Below are 23575 nucleotides of genomic sequence, written 5' to 3' on the forward strand. Positions count from 1 at the left end.
TTTATTGGGCCAAAAATGTCAAGGGAGCGAAACAGTTGTAAACATCCTGGTAATTGTTGGTCAGTTGTGACTGTTGGTTTATGTTTCTATTTTTGTTTTTACCATCATGAATCAAAGTTATGTACTGTGGTTTTATTTTTCCTTGCTCTTGTGTTAGCTACTTGTATATTTACTTTCAAATAAATCTAAGCTAAACCAAAAGTCTGTTGAGCTGAATTTTGTTTCTCCCTCCTTGTCTTTGACAGAGTCACTAGACGACTTGACCTCGATGGTGGTCAAGCTATTTGGAGAGGTGGAGAACAAGAACGTGCCTATCCCAGAATTCCCTGAGCACCCCTTCCAGGAGGAACACCTCAGAGTGAGCCATGGTTCTCACACATAATGCTCGAGCTGTAATGGTTTAGAAGCAGCCCGTAGCCAGTATTTACAAAGGGTGCAGTCATATGCATATATCATACTGGGTTTACAATAAGCTATTGTCATTATATTGTGTCACACTGCCACTATAAATTCCCCCATGGTTATGATCCATCAAGTTCCATTTTCTAAAATACCCTGTTAATTTTTTCTAAGTTGCTTGATTTTTATTTTCTGTTTTCCACCACAGCAATTCTACAAAGTGGTGCCTATCAAAGACATCAGGAACCTGTACGTAACTTTCCCCATCCCGGACCTTCAGAAGTACTACAAGTCTAATCCAGGACACTATCTGGGACATCTGATTGGTCACGAGGGACCAGGAAGTTTGTTGTCTGAGCTCAAATCTAAAGGTAGGACATAATGTAGGGTTCCATGATATTGACAAAACATGTTACAATTTTGTTCGCAGAATCAGTTTGTGATGGAACCACTTATCCAATTCAAAACATTTTTGACACTTGTTCATCCTCAAACTAAAGGGCACAAATAGATATCCAGATATGAATAAATATCTTGTTTCTTAGGCTGGGTGAACACGCTTGTTGGAGGGCAAAAAGAGGGAGCCAGAGGATTCATGTTTTTCATCATCAACGTGGACCTGACTGAGGAGGGGCTCTGTAAGTAGTGCATGTCCCTTTATTGAATTTGTTTTCCCATTTCCTGGTGTCCTTTGCATGCGGTTGTGCCTGCTCCCTGGTGTAGTAGAGATTTGTGTATATGCTTTGGCGTGCGTAAATGAAATGTAAATCACGTGCGTTGATGTGTGATATACGTGTCACCGCAGTACACGTAGAGGACATCATCTTCCACATGTTCCAGTACATCCAGAAGCTGCGTACCGAGGGACCTCAGGAGTGGGTGTTCGAGGAGTGCAAGGTAATTAATGTTGGCTATTGAAGACTATCAGAGCAGGAAACAAAATTTGTTTTGTCCAAATATCCACCTACCAGCCACAATCAACTATAATTTAGCTTGTGGGTAGTATTAATTTCCAGTATAAAAGCCTACTTGTCCAAAACCGAGTTGTCCTAAGGGATCAGAATAATATGCATGGTGGCCTAAATTCAGTGCCATTCCCCTTTTTAGAATCCGGCTTTTAAACCTGAGCTGAAACTGCTGTTTGTGCGTGTGACTGACGTGTAACGCGCTCTCTCGTTCTCTCTCTCTCTCTCTTTTGGCAGGATTTAAACAAAGTGGCCTTTAGGTTCAAGGACAAGGAGCGACCCCGCGGCTACACCTCCAAAGTGGCCGGTTTGCTACACGTAGGTCCTCTCTCCCACTGCAAAGGTTGTCTCCAGGGTGACGCACTGCAGCTCATTGTGTCTGTGTTTAGCCGCTGTCGTCATCAGGCTGCCTGGTGCTGCTGTTGGCTCCTTGACTGGCTCTGCTGAGAGGATGGAGATTTTTAGCAGAGGCACAGCCAAAATTAGGCGAGACATTTTCTACCTCAGTTGTAGTACTGTAGCAGCAAGGCTGTCACAGGCGAGAATACCCCACAGTCACCGCTGCTCTAATAATAGTAATTTCCTGGTATACGCAGCTAATAAGGTCACACATGTCTCGCCAAATTTTGGTAATGAAATAATTTTCAAATCTAGCAAGTGATACAAAACCCCCACACTACTCCCACACTGTAAGATACACGTCCGTTTTATTCCACAGTGCAGTGTAGCAAACATTTCAGTCTTATCCTCATTCTTTGACAGTGTACAGGTTTCCTTCCACTTAATGTAGTAGTATCAGTTTGAGACTATGCACCTAAAAAGTTTTAGCTTGGACTATAGATACGATGTGAGTTTCGTTGTACTTAGTGCTCCCACTCAAGTGGCCATTGAACACCAAATAGGAATTGCTTGGCCTTTAATAAAACAGGACACCGAACGGCCCTTTCCCCAGAAATGTCACAGATAATACCCCCACCGCCAAGCAGCATGATGCTAACAGCTTTCTGTCCTATCTGTTTCAGTACTACCCTCTTGAAGAGGTTCTGGCAGCAGAGTACCTTTTGGAGGACTTCAGGCCAGATCTGATAGAGATGGTGCTGGATAAGCTGAGACCAGAGCACGTCAGGTCAGTGTGAGAACATTGGCCTCTGGTCACCCTTAGATACACAGGGGCCACCCAGGGGCCACCCAGCTACAGTCTCTCTCTTAATGCCTGTTAGCCTGACAAAGTTAACTGGCGATCAAAGAACCTGTATCTGTGGATGGAAATCTATGAGTATCTCTGTGTTATTTCCTGGTTAATTACTGTTTGATGTTTCTTTTCTGTTGAACTCTCCCAATTCCTTTCTTCATCTTCATCCAGTACTTTTGATCACAAAAAGCCACACTTCAGTGCCTTCATTTTTTTTCCAAGCAAAAAGAAAGGTGGCGTCTTGAACTTGGTCAGATAATTATATATAGATCATTGACTAGACATATACATACAGTGGGGTCCAAAAGTCTGATTCCAATTATTTATCAAAACCAATACACATTTTTAGTCAAATGCTTTTTCAAAGTCAAAATTTGCTAAACAAGATAACTTTTTTTGTCACTAGTATAAGTAAAAAAAAAGTTAGTCAGTATTCACTGAAATTTCTCAATATTTGCTATATGTATTGCTCATTATTCCAGCACTCTTTTAGAGCATCTCAGAGAGTGTCTGTGATGTTACAGTATGTTTTCCTTTTTCAAATAATCCCAGAGATATTCAGTGGGGTTAAGGTCTGGGAATGCCATGCAAGTCAGCACTCCTTGCTCTTCCTTGGCCTTCAAATAGGCCTGGCATAGCTTCAATGCATGTTTAGGTTCATTGTCCTGCTGGAAAGTGAATCCTCTTCCAGACAACTTTAAAACAGAAGGGATGGCATGCCTCTGCAGAATAGAGTGGTGCTTCTCTTTGGTCAATATGTAGTTGATCATGTGCAAGTCACCAACTCCGGAATAGGCAAAACACCATGTTTGACTGTAGGTTTTATGCACGGTTGCATTAACCTACACTGTTGCCGTCTCCTCACATAAGCTCTCTGATTGCAACCATAAAGTTCAAACTTTGAGTCATCTGTAAACAAGACTTCCAGTCTTCAACAGTGAAATTGTGGTATTGTTTGGCCCATGCTAAACGTTTCGACTTGTTTTGTCGTTGAAGAAGTGGTTTGGAAACTGCTACTCTGCCATTAAGGCAACAGTTTGCCAATCGTCTTTTGACTGTACTTTTACTAACTGGAGTGGGGCGTCTTTGTTCAGTTGGCTTTGTGTCTTGGATGCAGATGCTGTTCTGTCTCGTAAAGATGTTAGCTTGATATACTGGTCTTCAGATGGTGCGGTCACTTAAGGTCTGCCTGGTCTTGCTTTGGAAGAAAATGGTTTGTGAAAAAAAAAAATGTCCTGCCCTTTCAACTTTCAATTTAGCTGCAATTTGGCGCTGGGATAGTTTTTCAGCACTCAGGAAAACTATTTGGCCCCAAACTCCTTCACTAAGCTCTTTTGACATTGTTACGAACAACTGAAAAATATTTTTTAAAGCTCTAGCAGTAGAGACAATAACGCATAGAGGACCTTATTAATTCAGTTAATATATCTGGTATTGGTTGTTAAAAGACCAAAATAATTCATGTTGTGTATTAGGAGCATACATGTGTTAATATTTGAATGAAATATATGGTGGGACAACAAATTCAGATACATTTCAATTTCATACGAGCATTTCTCAAAGATCTAAATCAGTTCTTGGTATTGGACTCAGACTCTTGGACCCCACTCTATATGGGTGTGTGTAACAACAAAGGAACACTTGCTTTGGAGCCCTGCATTATCACTGTAACCGGTATCTCTCTTTAGAGATAACAAATCAGCTTTTTTTTTCCCTTGGCAGCTCTAACAAAGTGCTGTTCTACTGTGATGTTCGGATGAAACGGCTTTTCAATTTTCTGCCTTGAAAGAGAATGTGAGGCAACTTTACAGATTCAATTTCCTCTCCAGCTTCAAAAGGCTGTTTGTTATGTTAGGAGATGGCTGTGTGTGCTCAGGGGCACGGTATCAAGTTTTGCTCTCTGGATGGGAATTGCAAGCATCCTATAGGATTTCATATAGGCTATCTGTCGAGTGTGATATATTCTTTAACTGATCTGTCATTTGTATAGTTGGAAACTATCATAAAAGATTAACATGGTATGGATTGCCCATGTTATTTGAAAATATAGGCCTGTCCACTACTGTCTGCCTTCTGTAGTCTTTGCCAGCCTACTATCTTGTTTTAAAGCTGCGCTAGGTAACTATCAATACCCAGAGATTATGTAACATGAAATAAGTAAACTACACACTTCTCAGACCGAAATGTTTTCTTCTTTGTGGCTGGTGGGGCTGGAGGTGGTGACGAGGTTGAGTTAATTTTGGATTCGTCACTTCCTAGAAGATTTCCAGTGTGACAGCCAGTGACCGTACCCAACACAAGATTAATTTGAGTAAAAGGGACGATTGTTTGTCACATGGGGAAGGAACATTCTCCTCTATTGCAGCCCCACTTTGTGATTTAGGCCGGCAAAGCGAGTAGCCTATATGTTTACATAAAAATCTTGCTTAGTGCAGCTTTAATATGAATTCATGATACTGCTGTTGCTTTTTTGAAAGAAAGTGCTGACTTGTAAGTCCATGCTTTAACACTTACTAAAAGCTGTCATTGGCTGTCCCTGACAGTTTGTATGCCAGTCGCTTCTTTTACCAAAATGGCAATTTAACCAGGGTTTTTTGCCGGCACTGCTTTGAATTCATGACAATGTTTCCTTCCGTATTGATCTTATTCCAAGATCTGTAAAGGCAATTGGAGTGGGTTAGGTTTGCGTCATTAAAATGACAGAAAATAATAATGACACTTGTTGGTAATAAGCACCATTGATCTGTTTTTACATTGACCTCACTAACTGTCATTGAGGAGGGTTTGCAGGAACCCACTTCTCTCGGTGCCACCATGTGATTCAATGACAGTGTGGTTCCAGCATAGGACGCCTTCTAAATACAGCTTATTGATTGAGGGGGTCCAGCATTGCCGAGGTATAGGACTTCTAAACATAGCTCATCAATTAGAGGCTGACAACGCATCGATGAATCTCCACTACCTCAAGCATCCTACAAATAGAATGCTAATAGAAAGGCACTCAGATCTGATATCATGGGGGCGATGAGGGAAAACAGGGCCCAGGGACAAACAGAGAGCATCTAACCAGGTCTGACAGAGAGGTTTTTGTATCCATGTAACGTGACCTGGTTCCCCCTGTCCTCTTCCTCCAGAGTCGCAGTGGTGTCAAAGTCGTTTGAAGGGCAAACAGACAAGACTGAAGAGTGGTATGGCACACAGTACAAGCAGGAGGCCATCACTGATGAGGCCATCAAGGTGAGTCACTGCCATCACGCTGCTCTCATTTAGTCACAGAGAATACTGGCAGTCTGCGACAAATTCACACCTAGTCTAAAATGAATTCATGCTCGTAACTGCAACACATGGATTGTGGGTAAGGTGTACTGTAAAACTTATTCAAAGTGTTATGAGTCTGACTCAGACTGTTATGAGTCTGATTGCGCATCTGTGTTTCAGAAATGGGCCAATGCCGACCTCAACGGCAAGTTCAAGCTACCTATGAAGAACGAGTTCATCCCTACCAAGTTCGAGATTTACCCTCTCCAGAAAGACCCTCCACCTGTCCCCACTCTAATCAAGGCAAGTGTCTCTACCGGGCTACTCCATTATCAAAGTGTTGTCACTCCTCATTACCGAACGGCAGCAGACAGCCCTGAACGCTTAACTGCACTTTCTAAGAGTCTCTGTTCTCACGCTTTCATATGGTAATAAGGTATTGTCAGGATTGAGACAAAGAATTTAGCACTGTTGTTGCCATGATGTCGAGATCAGAGGAGGTAAGCTATTAACTAGAGCTTACATATTCTATGCTCTGGAGACTCTGTGACTATGGAGAAAAGCCACAGTACTTATGTTTTTTTAGCTGTTACACACCCTGCTGAGTACAAAGGCTGTAGTGCGAGCTGTTGATATTAAAGTAATTCAGTTAAATTAGGAGAACAAGCAAGTACACACTGCCAGCTTATCGTAATTTGTAGTTGAAGTATGCCTGTGCTGGAACTTTCTGGGGACTCTCATATGCAAATTGTTATCTTTGTGCAGATTGAACTCTTATATGAAAATGACAACCGTGTGTGTGTGGTGTTTTTTTGTTTGTTTTGGGTTTCTTTCCAGGACACCGCTATGAGTAAGGTGTGGTTCAAGCAGGATGACAAGTTCTTCCTGCCCAAGGCATGCTTGAACTTTGAGTTCTTCAGGTGCGTAACTAACCATGACCCTCGTTACTCCCATAGGCATTCCAGACTCAAGGTACCGCAGGGTCAGGTCACTTTTGTACTTTGTAGCAGTGGTGCTCCCAACCTCAAAAGCCTAGGAGCTTTTTTGTTTTGTTTTTATTGAAAAATAGGCAGTGCTGTAAAATCAGTGCAATTTTGTATTCTGGATATACTCTATATCCAGATGTGGAAACTACAAACATATCAAATTATTTACATAGAATGCCAAGCAATAACTACTGCTGCTACTACTACTATTACTAATAATAATAATAATAATAAACATCACATTTACCATGAGTTGTTGACATGCCTTCGATGCTATCCGTCCTTTATCTGTAATAATAGAAAATCCCCACTGTTGGGTAGAAACAGTGTGAGTGTCAGACAAATTTACACATCTCTAACTAATAAGTGTCAAGTTACTATCTAGCACACACCGTTACAAACACATGCACGCAGTTTGAAGCATAGAAACACAAGTTTTGGGGCGTTTTCTCACCTAATAGTCAGTTTGCTTAGCCTGAACCAAAGTAATGCTGATACATTATTTGCATTTTTTCAATTGGTCCGATTCGCTTTCACACTGCTCTAGACCAAGCGGTTTACCACCAGCCATGCACCAAATGTCAATTAAATGTATCATATCATCTAACCCTCCTGCAAATCACTTCACTTGCCAAGTACAATGAATGTACATTTATCTTAGTGGAAAGACCCATTAACAGCATGCACAGTACCTACTCAACACAATACAAGAACAAAGGGACTATGCAAGACATGCTATTGACAGTAAACATATTGTTCTGCATGTGTACATTGAGTATTGTATAGCTACTGATGAGGTACCCTAATTGTAAAGGAAATGGAGCTGCTTTAGTGAATCTGCTGCTGCTGTTGTAATGTTGGGAGAGGACTTGGGGAGCGATTTCTGCCTGTGGGTTGTTCCATTATGCTCTGTGTGATTCACCCCTGCCATTTTCTCTACAGCCCGTTTGCGTATGTGGACCCCTTGCATTGTAACATGGCGTATTTATACCTGGAGCTCCTCAAGGACTCCCTCAACGAGTATGCATATGCAGCCGAGCTAGCTGGCTTGAACTATGACCTCCAAAATACCATCTATGGGATGTATGTAAGTATTCAGATTCTCTCCCCATCGCCCTCACACCGCATCCCAAACCTTAAGTCACCTGCCCTCGATCATCCTCAACCTGGGCCACTGCGTCTCAGTTAGGCCTGGGTCTGATAGTATTTGCAAATACCTTTCAGATGGGAGGGGTTTACCACACTACAATGACTCAACAAAAAGTTTGGACAATTACAGAAAAGTAAATGATAGTGAATTTAGCGTTCTTTTGTGATTATCAAAAAATACCTGACACTGTGGGATTTGTCTCATGCGTTAATCCCCACCCATCTGATACTCGATGCGGATTAAAACAAACATTCCTAATTATTTGCAAATACTTCTTCACCCAGGCCCAGCTGGTCTCAATCTAGCCTCTGTTCTGTCTGCATCTTCCTCTTCATCCTTCCTCCATCCTCCTTCCCTCCATGCTCGACCGCCTCCTGGGGAAACCCTTACGACAACTCAGGGGGTTGTTCATTTTCCGCTGCGGTGAAGCAGATCAGACCACCGTCGCTCCAGTCCTTAAGACTTACCGGGCATAAATGCAGACGTCTAGTCATCCGGTGAGGCAGCCGCTCGACAAAAGAGATTGAGTTCTTGATTTTAAAGGTTGATCCAGAGGAAGCGAAACGCATCAGAGTACACTGGCCTTTAACTAGCGGGAGCATTAGTCCATAGTTTTCTGTCACTCTTTGCCGAACAGAAAGCCGGTCACACGGCTGCATATACATACTCTTGTTATCGTTCTTCTCATCCTTGCTCTGTCTTGTCATGTTTTTTGATTCCCCCCCTCATCCCCAACAAACCTGTCTTGTTTTGTTTCTGTTCTGTTTTTTTCCGTTTCCCTCCATTAGTCGCTACCTATATGCAGACCCCCTGCACTGCAACATGACCTACCTGTTACTCAGATTACTGAAGGATGATTTAAAAGAGTATACATATGCAGCCCGCCTGGCCGGGCTGGTCTATGGCGTAGCCTCAGGGATGAATGCCATCCTCGTAAGTACGCCGTCCGCTGCCCCGGGAGCCGGTGAGGGGGGGGGCACCAGGGAAGGGGCCCCGCCTTGAGGCTTTGAGAGTGTGCGGGACTAGCTTGGTTTTCTACCCTACGCTCGGTGTGAATGTGTGAAGTGCCGTGTGCCCTGCTTGTCCACCCAGGAGGATGGGTAGGCAGAAGCTTTCCTCGTTACTTCCTTGCATGTCCTACCCATACTAACTTCATGTGTCGCTTCACTGTAATATAATGTAATGTAATATTTTGAGAGTGCCAGGTTAAATTCATTGCATATCAAACCTGAATGCATCCTTTTCATATTGCCTCCAAAACTGAAATTAAAACCCATTAAGTCTGACTTTTTCGCTTTCATTTAGATTTCGTTAAAAAGAAAAAGTTTGTGCAGACCTTTGATAGATGCTGTACCTTGCCATTCCTCCAAGGGCAAACGGGTGCCTGATTTCACATATTCATTCCCCAAATTCATCCAGACTAATGCATTCAGATAGTGAGAGATCAGACAGGAGCAGGAGAAATACTAGATGGCACGATTTCACATATTCCGGAATCATTTTTCATTCTTTTGGCTGCCATTTTGAAGCTTCCATTGTTTCAGTGTCAGGCAGATAGTAGATGAAAATGTGTCTCTGTCCCAAGGCACAAAGAATAAAGTCAAATGATGCAGATCCTCTGACATATTTATAGTCGCATTTCTGCTGATGTTAAGACTTGCACAAAGCAAGTTGGAAGTGGAACTGTATCCAGAAGGTGTGATTGGGCTACTTGTTTTCTGCAGCTAGAGCTGCAGCTTGCTTCTGAATACAGCTGTCTCTTGGTTTGTAAATCTCTGAGATGCAAAGGTGGGAATATGAAATAGTAAGAAAATGCTACTCACATATATTAAATGAATGATTTTTGACTGATATTTAAAGCAATGTGCCTCTCCTCCCTGTCACTCTTCTCTCAGACTGTGGTTTGCGGTGGTGGTGGTTTTGCTCTATTCTCTTTAGCCAACTAACTTCAACACTAACTACTGCATCCCTTCTCACATGACCTAGTAACTTGTATGCATTGTCCTGGAATAGATCTTCTGATGTAGCTGCCTCTGACTATTTAAAATTTGGGATTGATGCTCTGTCTGCCCTTAGAGATAGTTGTTCTGTGTGGTTGTTTGACAGTCTGTAATTGACTTGAGTCAGCAGTATTGGTGTGGATGGCTGGGTGTCTGTCAAGGTTAATGGCGTTAGGAGAGATTACTGTTAACGGGTGTCACCGCAGGGACTAGGCGACGATGAGAGAGAGCGGGGAGGGATGGGGCGAGTCTGAGAGCGTAGCCACGTCGCTGGAGGTTTTTGCTGAATCATGAAGGGCCACAAGGTTTGGATGACATTGCAAAGAGGAGCCTTTAAATAACCTTGACTGTTCCTTTCCATTTTTAAAACACTTATTTACACCAAAAACACATCGACTGCTTAGGTCGATGCCGTGTCTTCCTGAGGAATTACAGTGAAACGTTCGCACTGCAGGAGACGGTGAATTGATGTTTCTTATTTTAGGTGTGTCATCTCACACAGACCGGTGTTTGATGATGGTGTTGTAGCCTGTTGTATAGGCATGTTTGACATGTGACAAAGGCAATGGTAGGGTATAAAGGACTCTCCTGACATTTATACGCCGTATGTTAGAATAATGGCCGTTTTTAGACGAGCCGTCTCTCTCGGCACAGTGAACTGCCAACAATCAGTGACTTCTGTGACAGGACAAAGCATTTAGCTGAGTGGAATGACTAGTTCTCAGAGGACGGGTCACAGAGAGGGCTTAAAGAACTGCTGTTGTTTCCATCTCCCCTCATACTAATGTGGACATGTGACACCAGTGCTAATAACATTCATGAATCTGTAATTTAGAGGGGCGTTTGGCTAGATCATACTCTTTTAATATCAGTTAATGAATGGAAAATATTTCTGATAATTTATTGGTCTGAAAGTATGGGAATTGCACAGGAGACGGAGACAAATATTTAGGAAAAAAACTGTTCTTCATTTTAGGCAGTTGTAGACCCACTGTCACAGGTGTTGTGATGTGAAGAATAATCGTTAGCTATAGAGTGCTAGGGTCCTGTTGACAGTTATTCTGCTCAGCCACTATAAGCAGACCTTATATTGAACTCTGATTTAAAATCTTCAAATCCAGGCAAGAAACCAAGAGCGGGAAAACAGTATAAAATAGGAATCCTGATCACACCACACTCACTTATCTCTCAATTTATCAACTGTGCACCAACCCATTCTGTCCTGTCTCCTGCCCCGTGTGCCACAGCTGTCAGTGAAGGGTTACAATGACAAGCAACACATCCTGCTGAAGAAGATCATCGAGAAGATGGCCACCTTTGAGATCGATGAGAAGCGCTTTGACATCATCAAGGAAGCGGTAATGCCCACTTCTGACTTCTGACTCTCCCAGCATCAATGAAAACTGATAATGACAAATCAATCACATGACTTTCAGTGATTCACCGTACAACTGTGTTCATAAACCCGTAGACATTCAGAACATTTTACACTCTGCCTTTTAAACGCAGAACAGTACAGTAGAACAGTAAAGCAGCAGCAGCCCTCTGGTTATGTTTCCCTTGGGACCGCAGTTCTGAGATACTGGGTCTTTTTAGCCTCGGCTCATACAGTGTTGGTGTTGAACTGACTTTGACCCCTCTCTCTCTCTGTCTCTCTCCCTCTCCCTCTCCAGTACATGAGGTCTTTGAACAACTTCAGAGCTGAGCAGCCTCACCAGCACGCCATGTACTACCTCCGTCTGCTAATGACGGAGGTTGCCTGGACCAAAGACGAGCTCAGAGAGGCTCTGGATGGTGAGATGCTTATTTTTTTTCTCTCTCTCTTCCTCTCCCCTTGTGACTCAAACTCCCATCCCTTGCGCTTATTAGCCTCTTTCCCACTGTGGGCCGAACCTGCTGCTTGAACCTAGTTCCAGGGTTTCTTTTTCCACTGTACTGGGCAAGGCTTATGTAGAGTTTACACATACTCAAGCCCCTCTGCTCGCTAGGGCTGAGCTAGTGTTGCTTTTGTAAATGTGCAGGCAGTATCGGAAATTAACATTTTGGCTCACCTGCCAGGGGTTAGTGAACCATAGAAATGACCTGTCAAGAATAATTTTAACGGCCTAATTAATGAATATACATTTTTCATAGAAATGTATCACCCTACCTGTTTCCAGTGCTATTTAATTTATAGAATCAGGTATTGTGAGTAGATTTAGCGTTTTAATTTAAAACTTGGTTACTCACTTGTTTTAATTTAAAACTTGGTTACTCACACACAATGGATGCTTTTATTATAATTATGTTATATAGCTAACTCTAACAGTGACTTGGCATTACATAAGCTTACTAAAAGCCTACCTAGCTAGTTGTATCAGGCAGGATACCTTAGTGTCCCTTGGCTTGTCACTATAGTTACTGTTTCTCAGTTTAAACACAGCAAGACATTTGGCCCCTGTGCTCTAGTTCCAGGCTTCCCAGAGCTCCTGGGCTAAAGTTGCAGGGTTTGGCGCGCAGTCGTTCGAGGGCTATTCTTTCTCTCCTCTCACCTTCCCTGTCCTCTCCTCCCCCCACCCCCCGCTTTCTCTTCCCCACCTCCAATCCTCATTTGAATGCTGAGGCCGTGCTCCAGCAGATGCCTCCCTAGCTGCAGTCTTTCCTCTCCGCAGTGCCTGTCTGGAACCTGAAGGGCAGCTTGTTATATTTTCACCATGGAGCTTACACAGACTATCCTCGGATTCACATGAGACTCAATTAACCTGCCGGGTCGAGGCCTGTAGCCCAGTAACAACTCCTCACCAGGGCCTCCAATTACCGCGGCCTGGTCCCTTATCGATGTCCTTAGCCTCCCACTGCCCCCTCCCTGGGGTCTAGGAGACACTTTCTGTCTCTTGTTTCCTAGTTTAGTGTATAGGTGAGGCTCTGGACAAACAGTCATTTAGATAAATCATAGACTGTGTGTGTGTGTGTGTACCCCTGTAGTAGCTCATCCTTGAATCTGGGTCAGACATTGCATGAATTCAGATTGGCCAACCTACATTGAGACAGACTTGTTATTTGTGTATGTGTGTGTGTATGTGTAAGCGTGTGTTTAACCAGGTTTGCATGAATATGCCTGTCTGTGTTACCACTGTTTTCTGGTTCGTGACAGGAATGCTATGCGACGGCAGCGCCCCACACACACGCCGGTTGTGCCTTTTTTTTTTTCTTTATTGATTCTGTCCTGTCTTGATAGCGGGCAGGGAAATTGCTCTGTGATTGATTGCTGTTGTCTGTAATCTGTATTCCAGATGTCACTCTCCCACGCCTCAAGGCCTTCATACCTCAGCTATTGTCACGGTTACATATTGAAGCCCTTCTCCATGGCAACATCACCAAGGAGGTTTGTTTGAAGTCGCTACCTTTTTACTGCCAGCAGATGGGAATTAGAATTTTGTTAGCTCTCAGCCTTGACAGATTTGCAAATTCACAATACTGCAGCTTTTGCTCCATATCTAGGCTATAAGTTGGGGTTAAAAAAGTGTGCCTTTTCCTCTGTGAATATAGAGTGCGCCTTTTATTCGTCGCGAGGTTCCTCCTGCTCCCCTCAAAATCCTTTTATCTGGCCTCGCAGTAGCGTCACTGAGAGTGACCGTCTAAAACCCCTTATAAGATTCTGCGATCAAATCACACTTTTTATGAGGTCCCAGCTGTCACAGCGCCCGCCTTATGCCTCGTAATGATGACAGCGTCACAGTCTGCTGGAGAGAGAATTCGCTTCACCAATGGGAGCAATGATCCATTTCATCATCACAGAGCCTCAGTGCGCACAGACTCCTGTAACACTAGAGCTAGAGCACTGACCACGCAGACAGCCAGAGAAGTTTTATTATATAAGGTGTGATAGATAAGATTCTGGCAGCCATGTTCTGATGAGAAAGGTAGACATATGGACATGGCCGCAAAGCAAAAGAATTAAAGGAAAGACCCATCCTAACACTTTAACAGTATTGGTGATATACCTTGCATTTCTCCGTCCATTTTGTTGTTTGGTGGTGTATTTTTCTTATTCCCATGGATAACCGCCCAAACATAGGCAATGTGACCGCTACAATGGTGTTTAATAGGAAAAAACAACAAAAAATTACATTAATGAATATATCTGTGATTACTGAAAGAGGAAGAACAATTTTCAAAATATTACTTATGTATGAACACATTCAAATTCTAATAGCTCGTTTCCCATATGAACTCAAAATATTGTAAAAAGGTAGCTGTAAATTGTACTCCCTCTTCCAGTAATCACAAATATACTTATTGATGTGCTTTTACTTCTTTACAAGTTATTGAGGGTGGAAAACCAAGTATCCAATATTTAGCCCACATCCGTTGTCGGGGAGGGTTGTTGAAAGTCATTGAAGGAAATGTAGGAAATCAATACCTGAAGTAGAAGTAGATGAGGCAGGTTGAGGGGCAGTGGGTGCAGCCAAAGGGTAAATTATGACACTATATCTGCTTTGAACATCACAGATTGAGGATATATAACAATGTAAGTGTATCAGAGGGTGGAATTATCCTTTAAAAATGCTGTTTTTCTAATTTTGTGGATTAAAATGCTGTTGTTTTATCTTCCCTCCTCCTGTCTGTCTCTAGTCTGCTCTTGGCATGATGCAGATGGTGGAGGACAAGCTCATCGAGCACGCCCACACCAAGCCCCTCCTCCCCAGCCAGCTGATTCGCTACCGAGAGGTGCAGGTTCCGGACGGTAGGTCACGTACCCCGCTCACCCACCCCGCCGCCCATTAAGCTATCTTAACATCCATCCGCCTAGTCTCCATGGCGACCGGGCAGAAGGGCCCTCGCCCGGCGCTCCTGACCTCGTCATCGTAATGACTCGAGTGAATTCAACATCCCTCATTTCCCTCGGGGGAACATAGTACTCATCGAGGGGAAGTGGACGTCATTGGGCAAAATGCGCACACACTTTCCCTTAAGCAGACGGACGCATGCACGAACACACACACACACACACACGCAGAGCGAAGCACCTGCGCTGCCCTCCTGATTACATTAGGAAACTCGAGCGATGTGGAGAGGAAAAGCAGAGCTGTCTGGGGCCACCTGGAGACGTCCTGTGTCTCACGGAGGGATTTTCCGGGACCGCGTCCAAGCCCGCCAGTCAGACGCAGAGCAGCAGTACAGGAGAAGGACTTAAGGGATGTAAACACAATATTGGCTTACTGAATGACTGACTGGCTTGCTGGCTGACTGACTGGCCAAGTAACACATCACCACTCCCCCCCCCCCCCCCCCCCAGCTTAAAGGTTTAGAGCCGAGGGTTCACATAAATCGGTGACCGGTTCACACTTTCATCTTTCTTCAAGAAATGCGTTGTGCAGCTTGCTGTTGTTCAAGAGGATCGGTAGCTGTTTTTGCGGTGATGGTGACTTGCCCAAAATGTTTTTTTTATATTCCTTTTTCAAGTTTAATTTCTCTGAGAACTTTTGACATGTCGGGGAGAACCCAAGGGGAGACGCTGAGGACTGTTGACATGCCAGTGCCTCAGCACAGAGCCAGAGTGCTCAGTCAGCATAAAGGCATTACCCAGCCTCAACTGGTGCTTCCTCCATTCAGAGTCCGCTTGATCACAATAAACTCAAACAAACCGGAGCTGAGAGTCCAAAAGGAACCCTCCTCCGCGTTCTGCTCAGAAGAAAAATGAAAAGCTTCAGTCGTCCAATTTGGAGCCACTCAGCAGAAAAAAAGGGAGATGTTGGCATTAAGTAGGCTGTCTCCGCCTTTCTGGAGAGTGTCACGGCTGTCCTCTGTCTGAACTCTCCCACCGCACTGTATTAACACTCATATGTGCCTTAAGCAAACAGCACAGGTATAATTGCATATTTACACTTCAACCAGCTCATCAGTTTTGCATGCATCACTTCTGCGGGTTACTTTACAGGGTATTGATTATTCATTGAGTGCTTTGTTGAAAGACTTTATTATGCATAGAAAGCCCTTCTTTTAGAATGGATTATGTGGAAGTCTGTTCCAGATGGCAACCTTTTTTTTTTCATAGCTTCTCTGAATTAATGGATCATTGGGGAATTTACAAATGGGTCACTTAAGAGGAATCTATTTGAAAATATTTTTTAGCTTGTTTCCACACAATCATTGCATTAGATGTTGGCTATCAGTTCTTCTTAACATTCAATGGCCTCTTTTCCTCAGCAAGGCCAAGTCAGGCTTGCCAGAATCAACAACTTATTACAAATTATTAGTTTATTTGAAACCATTGCACTGCTTGATAAGTCATCTTTGTAGATAACAAGATGAAAAATGAATCATGCAGTCATAGAATGATTGTTTTTGAAAAAAATATGTTAATTTAAATGATTATAATCTTTGTCTTTAAATAGATATAATCTTTATAATCTGAATGAAAAATGATGCATAAACATACCAGGAAGGATGACCATATCTTATTTTCTGTTCCATGACCTGGTCTACAATCTGCTTCGTATATTTGCAGACAAGCTAGGAGACAACAAGGCTATACAGTGTTGATATTTTGTACATACATGTGACTGAATGAACGACTGAATGCTACAAGCTTAAGTACCTGCTTAGTTTGCTGTCACTGTATCACCATTATAAGTCATTTTACCTCAGAATAGATCAATGGTCACTGCAATTCTAGAATTCTAAAAAAAATTTCATCCTCTGTTGCTCTAAAATCAAACCAAAATTTGAACACATGCGTCAGATTCTTCCAGTCTATTACTGCCTTTAGTCTCCAATTGTCATGCAAGTGGAGTTTTCAGGCCCAAAGTGAGAATCCCGTTTCCATATCGTCCTCATCAGCTGATGGAATTGACATGAAGTTTGAAGTTGAGCCTCATCAGTAACGCAAGTGGATATGCATATATTTTTTTAAAACTAAACTCTGATATCTTTGCCTCTCAGGTGGCTGGTATGTTTACCAGCAGAGGAACGAGGTGCACAACAACTGTGGCATCGAGATCTACTACCAGACGGACATGCAGACCACCCACGACAACATGCTGCTGGAGCTGTTCTGTCAGATCATCTCCGAGCCGTGCTTCAACACCCTGCGCACCAAAGAACAGCTGGGTGAGCCCATGAGCACTTGTCAACACACAGTTACAAAGTGAAAAGCTGAAGCTAATAACAACTAAAAATAACAAGTACAGAGTCCTATAGGCCCTTGTCAGATTTGTGGCGATGACTTACCGTTCTTTCTGAATATGAGAGAAGGATTGTGGGAGTTGTGTGAAAATGTGCAACTAATGTGTGAAGATTCATAGTTGGTTAAATTTTCACAATTCTACAACTTTTACTTGCTTTTGTTAATTACACGCCGCTCAGAGCAGACGTGATGTCGTGACAATTATTTTCTCAAGTTTAATAGCATGTATACAGGAGTGAAGTGTCTCACTCTGACTGACTGAACTGAATTTCCTCTTGATCACCACATTGCCATGGCAATGGCGCTGTGGTTAAAAAAAAAAAAAAAACTTGATTTATATAGCGCTTATCTAAAAGATTTAAGAGTTTACAAAGTGCTTTACAAGAAGACATAAAAACAAGAAAAGCAACATGCATAATGAGGAGATAAAATGAGAAGCTTAAGCCAAAAACAAAAGGAAGATAATACATTGAAGAAATTAGCTGGAACAACACAAAAATATTAAAAATGAGCAGGATCAAAAGCAACTGCATAAAGGCAAGTTTATAAAAGTATGTTTTAAGAAATGCCAGACCTAAATTAATATGAAGGTTACAAAAGAATAAAACAAAAACAAACACTATAAAAGATTGTCTGTAAAAATGTGCTTTGCAAATAACTTAAGAGAGGATGGCTTATGCATATATGTGATTATGGAGTTAATATTTGAGAATGAACTGGTTTCTCGCAGTTTTGCTGCACAAAATACAGTAGCTCATCTTTCTGCTGAGCTCTTACACCCTCCACCCTCCGCCCCCCCCCCCCCCCCAGGCTACATTGTGTTCAGCGGGCCCCGGCGGGCCAACGGGGTGCAGGGCCTGCGCTTCATCATCCAGTCGGAGAAGGCGCCCCACTACCTGGAGAGCCGCGTGGAGGCCTTCCTCCGCACCATGGAGAAGTCCGTGGAGGAGATGAGCGACGAGGCCTTCCAGAAACACATCCAGGCTCTGGCCATCCGCCGCCTGGACAAGCCCAAGAAGCTGGCGGCCGAGTGCGCCAAGTACTGGGGAGAGATCATCTCCCAGCAGTATAATTTCGACAGAGGTGAGGCCTCCCGACTGTTCACATCACCCCACTGGTAACTCGTCCAAATGCAGGATATTTAAACCCTTTCTAGTATCATGAAGAGCTTGTGTTTACACAATATGTCAAATATAAGTTCTGGAGATTTATAGATATTTTGGGGCAGTGCTAGAGGAGGTCGGTTGCTCAGAGACGCACAAATTAGCATCGATTAAAGCCTGGAATAATCTGCAACCATAGCACACCTCTCTCTTCCCAGCACTCTCCGGAGTGCCATTATGGATTGTAATGGGCCTGATTCACTGGTAATCTGCCTAAAGCCCTGAGCGATGGCACGCTGAACGGCTGCCAAGGGAGGGGTGGTGATTACTGATACTAGCATTGTGAGAGGAGAGGAGAGGAGAGGAGAGGAGAGGAGAGCGAGGGCAGCTAACACACTCGACACCAAGGGCACAGAAAAACCTACAGCACAAGTCATTAGTCAAGCCTCACCCGCAGCCTGCTCCACAGGCCGTCTGCAGGGTAGAGCTGCCATTAGCTAGAAGATACATTTAGTGCAGCAGATTGAGAGGGGAAGCTGAAGTGTGCCCTTGCTTCGTGCTTTGCTTCAGTAATCATTTTTAAAATGTGCAAAAAGAGGTGCTTACTGGAGTCAAGGTTAGATTCTGTTTTTAAATAAAGTAAGCCAAAAACGCTTAATGTGCTTCAGTTAAAAAGCCTTTACTGCAAAGGCCAGCCATGAAATAAACTATTTATACCAATAAAGGCTTTGTAAGGATTCCTTGGCTTTTTTTGGAAGCACCTTCGGATATAAACATTCCTTTACATCTCTTTAACCTGCTTTGTATTCAGTGTAGCCCCTCTTTCAAACGCTCGCCTCTGGATTTGAGCATAGTGATGTGCCTAAAACTGATGATGTTAACTCCTTAATAAGTGTTCCTTGTTGTTTCACAGATAACATTGAGGTGGCCTACCTGAAGACTCTGACAAAAGACAACATCATGCAGTTCTACAGAGTGAGTAGCACAACTTCTCTATGTTATCCAATGCCTCTTCATGATGATATTGAATATCTTTACATTTTCATGCCAAAATATCCCATAAATGTAAGTATTCACTGTTTCCCAAAAAGGTTTATTCCTGGCTGACTGGAAAAACCTTTGAAACAGCATTTAGACAGACATTTAGATATTTAGATGATTAGACACTAAAACCTTCCATTGAAACACAGGGAGATGGTGATAATAATAACATGAAAATGTTGCTTTAGAATCAATTCAGTTCAAGGGCGTCCAATTGAAAATTGGTGTAATGTTGATCAATAAATATGTAATCAATCAAACTGCATCATATCCATCATATCAGAAGTGGATGACACTGACTTGACGAAATCATGTTTTTAATAAAAGTCCAGTATCGGCCCAATATATCAGCGAACCAACACATCGGTCTAATGCTAAATCTGTGTGTGTGTGTGTGTGTGTGTGCACGTGCGTATCCGGGCCCACGCGGTTTTGCGTGCGTAATGTGTCTGGGTTCGGTCTGCCCTCCCTAGCTTTCATCTCCTCCCCTGCCTCCTGCTTCTATTCATAGCGTGGAGGTGACACTGACACAGGACGCTCACAGCATATCAACCGCCGTAATGACAGGTTGCATCACAGCCAGCCCGCCCGTTTCAAGGGGGGATAAAGGGCCAAGGAGACGCGGCCGGCTGAAAGAATTGGCATTATCTCAGCCCCGCAGAAGCCATTACAGGCCCCATGCAGAATAAGCCTAATGCATTTCTAATGTCGTATCGGCGGCGATCGCACAAGACGGGTTTTTTTTTTTTTTTTTTTTATTTCTCGCTCCCCCGGAATTCACTCTGTCTGAATGCAAATGAGCAAAAATCTTCAGCATAATATAATCCTTCTTCCAGAGACTTTGACTGGGATGCAATGACCTCTCCGGGGGTTTCTACTGAGGTGGGAAAACCTGGAAAGGTCATGGAATTGGGGAAAGTTTTGTTTCAGGCCCTGGAAAAAGGAAAATTACACATTTTTGAAAAGGTTTTAGAAATGTGTTTTTCTCTTCTTTTTACATCAACCACTTGTTCAGTAACCTGGGAATTGAAATAAGTTATTCAACACAAACATTTGAACATAGACGCTGACAAATATCGGGTCATAGAAATGAAAGTCATTAGCGATGATGTCTAGGACCCCTGCCTCTTCCTATGCGTCATCCCAGCTGTCCCGTGTGTGTGTCCTCGCAGGAGCTGCTGGCGATCGACGCCCCCAAGAGACACAAGGTGTCCGTGCACGTCCTGTCCAGGGAGATGGATTCTTGTAAGTATTCTCGGGATTTGTCAGAGTTTTTATTGTCATTCATAAGAGTCTCACTGGTCCAGTGGGTTCACTGTGTGTCCGATTAACCAGCAAGCCGGTCGTCCTCTCTGCCAGGTCCCGTCGTGGGAGAGTTCCCCGCCCAGAACGATGTCAACCTGGCCCCGGCCCCGTCCCTGCCACAGGTAACGAGACGCTCTTTTATTGAACTGTTTTGAAAAATTTGAACTTAAAACACCCAGAAATCCTGTAAGGTGAAGTCAGTAAACTGCACACAGCACGCTCATGTTTACAAAACCCGGCCGATCTGTGATGCTTCACACAGCGCTGCTCGCTGCTGTTTAGGAGACAGCTTTGGATTTCACTCTCAAGTTTCGATTAGTCACTTCGTGTGGGTGGAGGAGGTTCCCCCGCCAGTGACCCGACACCAGAATTTCATTTGGACAAACAGGGCGACTCTGCGCTATCTCGGTTAAAAGGGGGTTCGCTCTTCTCTGTTGCCGTCTCAACTTTTTAGAAGAGGCGGGGTTTCATGCTGACAGTTTACAGCGACACACAACCAGAGTGAGAATGGAGAAATGGAGCAGTAGTTGTCACTGATATGAGCATATGGGCTGTGCTGTAGGAGCTTCTGCTAAGGGTTTGAGAGTTGGACAGAAAGTACTGATAGTGTCGGCCGCTGCAGCCCGTCGCTATGGAGACAAAGTGCGTGTCACTCGCTTTATTTATTTTTATCAGCACCGAGTGCAGTTTAGGCAGTGCGTTTTCTTCCCAAAGAAAAAAAAAGCAGAATGGTGTTCAGACTTAACGACCCGTCCTGTCTCTCCTCAGCCCACGCTGGTGCAGGACATGACGGAGTTCAAGAGGAGCCTGCCTCTCTTCCCCCTGGCCAAGCCGCACATCAACTTCATGGCCGCCAAACTGTGAGCGAAAAGGCCCCGGCGGGGACGGGACCCAGAGCAGCATGGGAGCACCGTGGGAAGCGGGGGGGAGGGGGGGAGGGGTCAACCGGGGCCCCTTCGCTCTGTCCCCTCACCCCACCACCACCACCACCGCCACCTAACCCCCTCCCGTCAGGAACACACTCATCTGACTGAGCCTGCATGAGCGTGCGTGTGTGTATTTGCGTGAGTGCCTCTCTCTCTGTGTGTGTGTGTGTGTGTGTGTGTATGTGTGGCAGGCTGGAGCCACTTAGAGGAGATGCTTGGAAAAACAAAACGCGCGTGTTTGAATCACCCACTTTAGCCCGTGGTTGTGGACTTAGCCATGATGACGATAGAGGTCACACCAGACTCACCTCCATGTATAAGTCTCTCAAAGGAGACGCAACACACACACGCATTCACAAATACTGTGTAGGCTGTTGTAGAGGAAATAGTACCGAATTTAAAAAAAAAAAAAAACAAGGGCCAGATCTCTGTAAACCCGTGCAAGTATACTTCAGATGCTTCACAATAGAAGTGTTTTTTTTTTTAATTTTGAATTATCCAGAGACGTGCTGCTTTGAGAATGAATTGTCGGTTTATTGTGATGGACTGGAGGCTGTAGAGGTTTAAGGGCAGTAGCTCCATGAAGGTCTTCTTCTTCTTCTTTTTATTTGACACACGCTGGACCGTTTGATCTTCGCCATGTAACTGTTGGAGGCAACCGAAAAACCGCTATCGCAAAAGACACGCTCGGTCTGAACGGAATATTTTATTCAAATTTGATGTACTTCTGAAGAATATCTGCCTTATAATTCTGGTTTTAATCCTCGCAGGTTCTGAAATGTTTTTTTGCTTGTAAACTGGTAAAATGTTGGGACCCTTTGAGGAGCTGTTTTAAATTGCTAATCGGTGGAGAGCCATGCCCATGATAATTGTTTTATTTTACTTTATTATTTTTTTTTCAACATGCATATGTATTATCTGGACATCATCTCAGGGGTACCTCCATATTTTAGTTTTTTTAACATTTGATTTTATTAGCGATTGGTTAAAAATAAAGAATTTTATTTGTCCAATGTCATTTACATTAGTACTTTGTTCAGCCACGAAGTGAGCAGTGTAATCCTTATATTGCCTCTTCTCTCTCATCACTTTATTTTCTTTATTACAAACATATAGGAGTTAATGGCTGCAGAGATCAATACAGTATGTATTTATTTCCATTTCGTAGGCTCTCGTGAGATCGTCACTATTCTTACATTGTCTGTATTTGAGACTTGCTGTAGCTTGTGCCTTTCTAGGGGGCTTTAGTTGGTTTGTATCTGGCTGTCCAGCTTGGCAGTGTTGGGCAGTGGGAGCGCTCAGCAGCGTGGACTGTGCTGTCCAAAGAGTCTGCCAAGCAGCCAGCTGCACCGAGCCGCTCGGGGTCAGACCCGGAGCCCAGTGCTGCCGAGTCTCCTCCCCGAAACATGCTGGACCCTGCAAAATCAAATGATCCACGTGGCTCCTACAGCACACGTCTAAAAGGCAGCTAGCCTTCTCTCTCTCTCTCAAAAGATCGTGTTAAACATTTCATGTTGATGTCTTAAGGGGTTGAAGAAAAGCTTCAGGCTTGCTGGATTTTTCCTGAATATATGCACTTCTCTCACTAAGCAATAAACTTAATGACGTGGACCTGGGAACAGTGCGACTCCAAATCAAGTGTTGCTCTGCACTGTTGAGTAGCATGCTACAGCAGCTGTATCCGCACTGCGTTCCCAGGCTCCAGCTTCCCTCCAGCCTAAACCGTGGAGAGGTTTGTGCCCCTCTGAGCGGTTGGTGATGCATGGATAGTCATGTCCGAGCCGTGTAAGCATGGCCTGCTCTCTCAGGTGCTAACCAGCCTTGCCAAGTTCTACCACTGCTGGCTGGAGCTGCCAACCACTCTGTCCAAACAGCCAAAATCAGATTTATGTGATTCTTTTTATTTATTTATTTTTTCTTCCTTCCCCCCCCCCCCAAATACCTTCTCTCTCAGGCCTAGTCCATTGTTCATTATCTAATGCTGCATAGTTTTTGAAGGAATGATGAAGGTAATTGCTCTAAAATCTTCAGTTTTCTTGGAATAAGGAATAATCTTTCATGTTAATGCAGTTATCAAAAGCT

General features: G+C 43.7%; 1 protein-coding gene across 2 annotated transcripts in view; it reads left to right on the forward strand.

Annotated features, from left to right (window-relative positions):
- ide (insulin-degrading enzyme) overlaps window positions 1-23575 on the forward strand; it is a 32402-nt gene extending 8827 nt beyond the window's left edge. Inside the window, exons 6-25 of one of the 2 annotated variants that reach the window (XM_071522184.1) lie at window positions 246-358; window positions 608-770; window positions 945-1037; window positions 1205-1296; window positions 1602-1682; window positions 2387-2490; window positions 5691-5793; window positions 5995-6117; window positions 6652-6734; window positions 7743-7887; window positions 11198-11308; window positions 11624-11744; window positions 13223-13314; window positions 14565-14676; window positions 16875-17042; window positions 17929-18201; window positions 19135-19196; window positions 20435-20507; window positions 20622-20689; window positions 21336-23575. In XM_071522184.1, coding sequence (XP_071378285.1) covers window positions 246-358; window positions 608-770; window positions 945-1037; window positions 1205-1296; window positions 1602-1682; window positions 2387-2490; window positions 5691-5793; window positions 5995-6117; window positions 6652-6734; window positions 7743-7887; window positions 11198-11308; window positions 11624-11744; window positions 13223-13314; window positions 14565-14676; window positions 16875-17042; window positions 17929-18201; window positions 19135-19196; window positions 20435-20507; window positions 20622-20689; window positions 21336-21431 — 2276 coding nt within the window. In that variant the 3' untranslated portion in view covers window positions 21432-23575. Of the gene's footprint in view, window positions 1-245; window positions 359-607; window positions 771-944; window positions 1038-1204; window positions 1297-1601; window positions 1683-2386; window positions 2491-5690; window positions 5794-5994; window positions 6118-6651; window positions 6735-7742; window positions 7888-8738; window positions 8884-11197; window positions 11309-11623; window positions 11745-13222; window positions 13315-14564; window positions 14677-16874; window positions 17043-17928; window positions 18202-19134; window positions 19197-20434; window positions 20508-20621; window positions 20690-21335 lie in introns of both variants that reach the window. The other variant, XM_071522185.1, reaches the window with a different exon arrangement.

Source organism: Centroberyx affinis, unplaced genomic scaffold (assembly GCF_046629955.1).
Source record: "Centroberyx affinis isolate AG114_WGS23_722 - 3 ecotype Tasmania unplaced genomic scaffold, CSIRO-AGI_Caff_v1 ptg000965l_1, whole genome shotgun sequence".
In the NCBI taxonomy this organism is placed as follows: Eukaryota; Metazoa; Chordata; class Actinopteri; order Beryciformes; family Berycidae; genus Centroberyx; species Centroberyx affinis.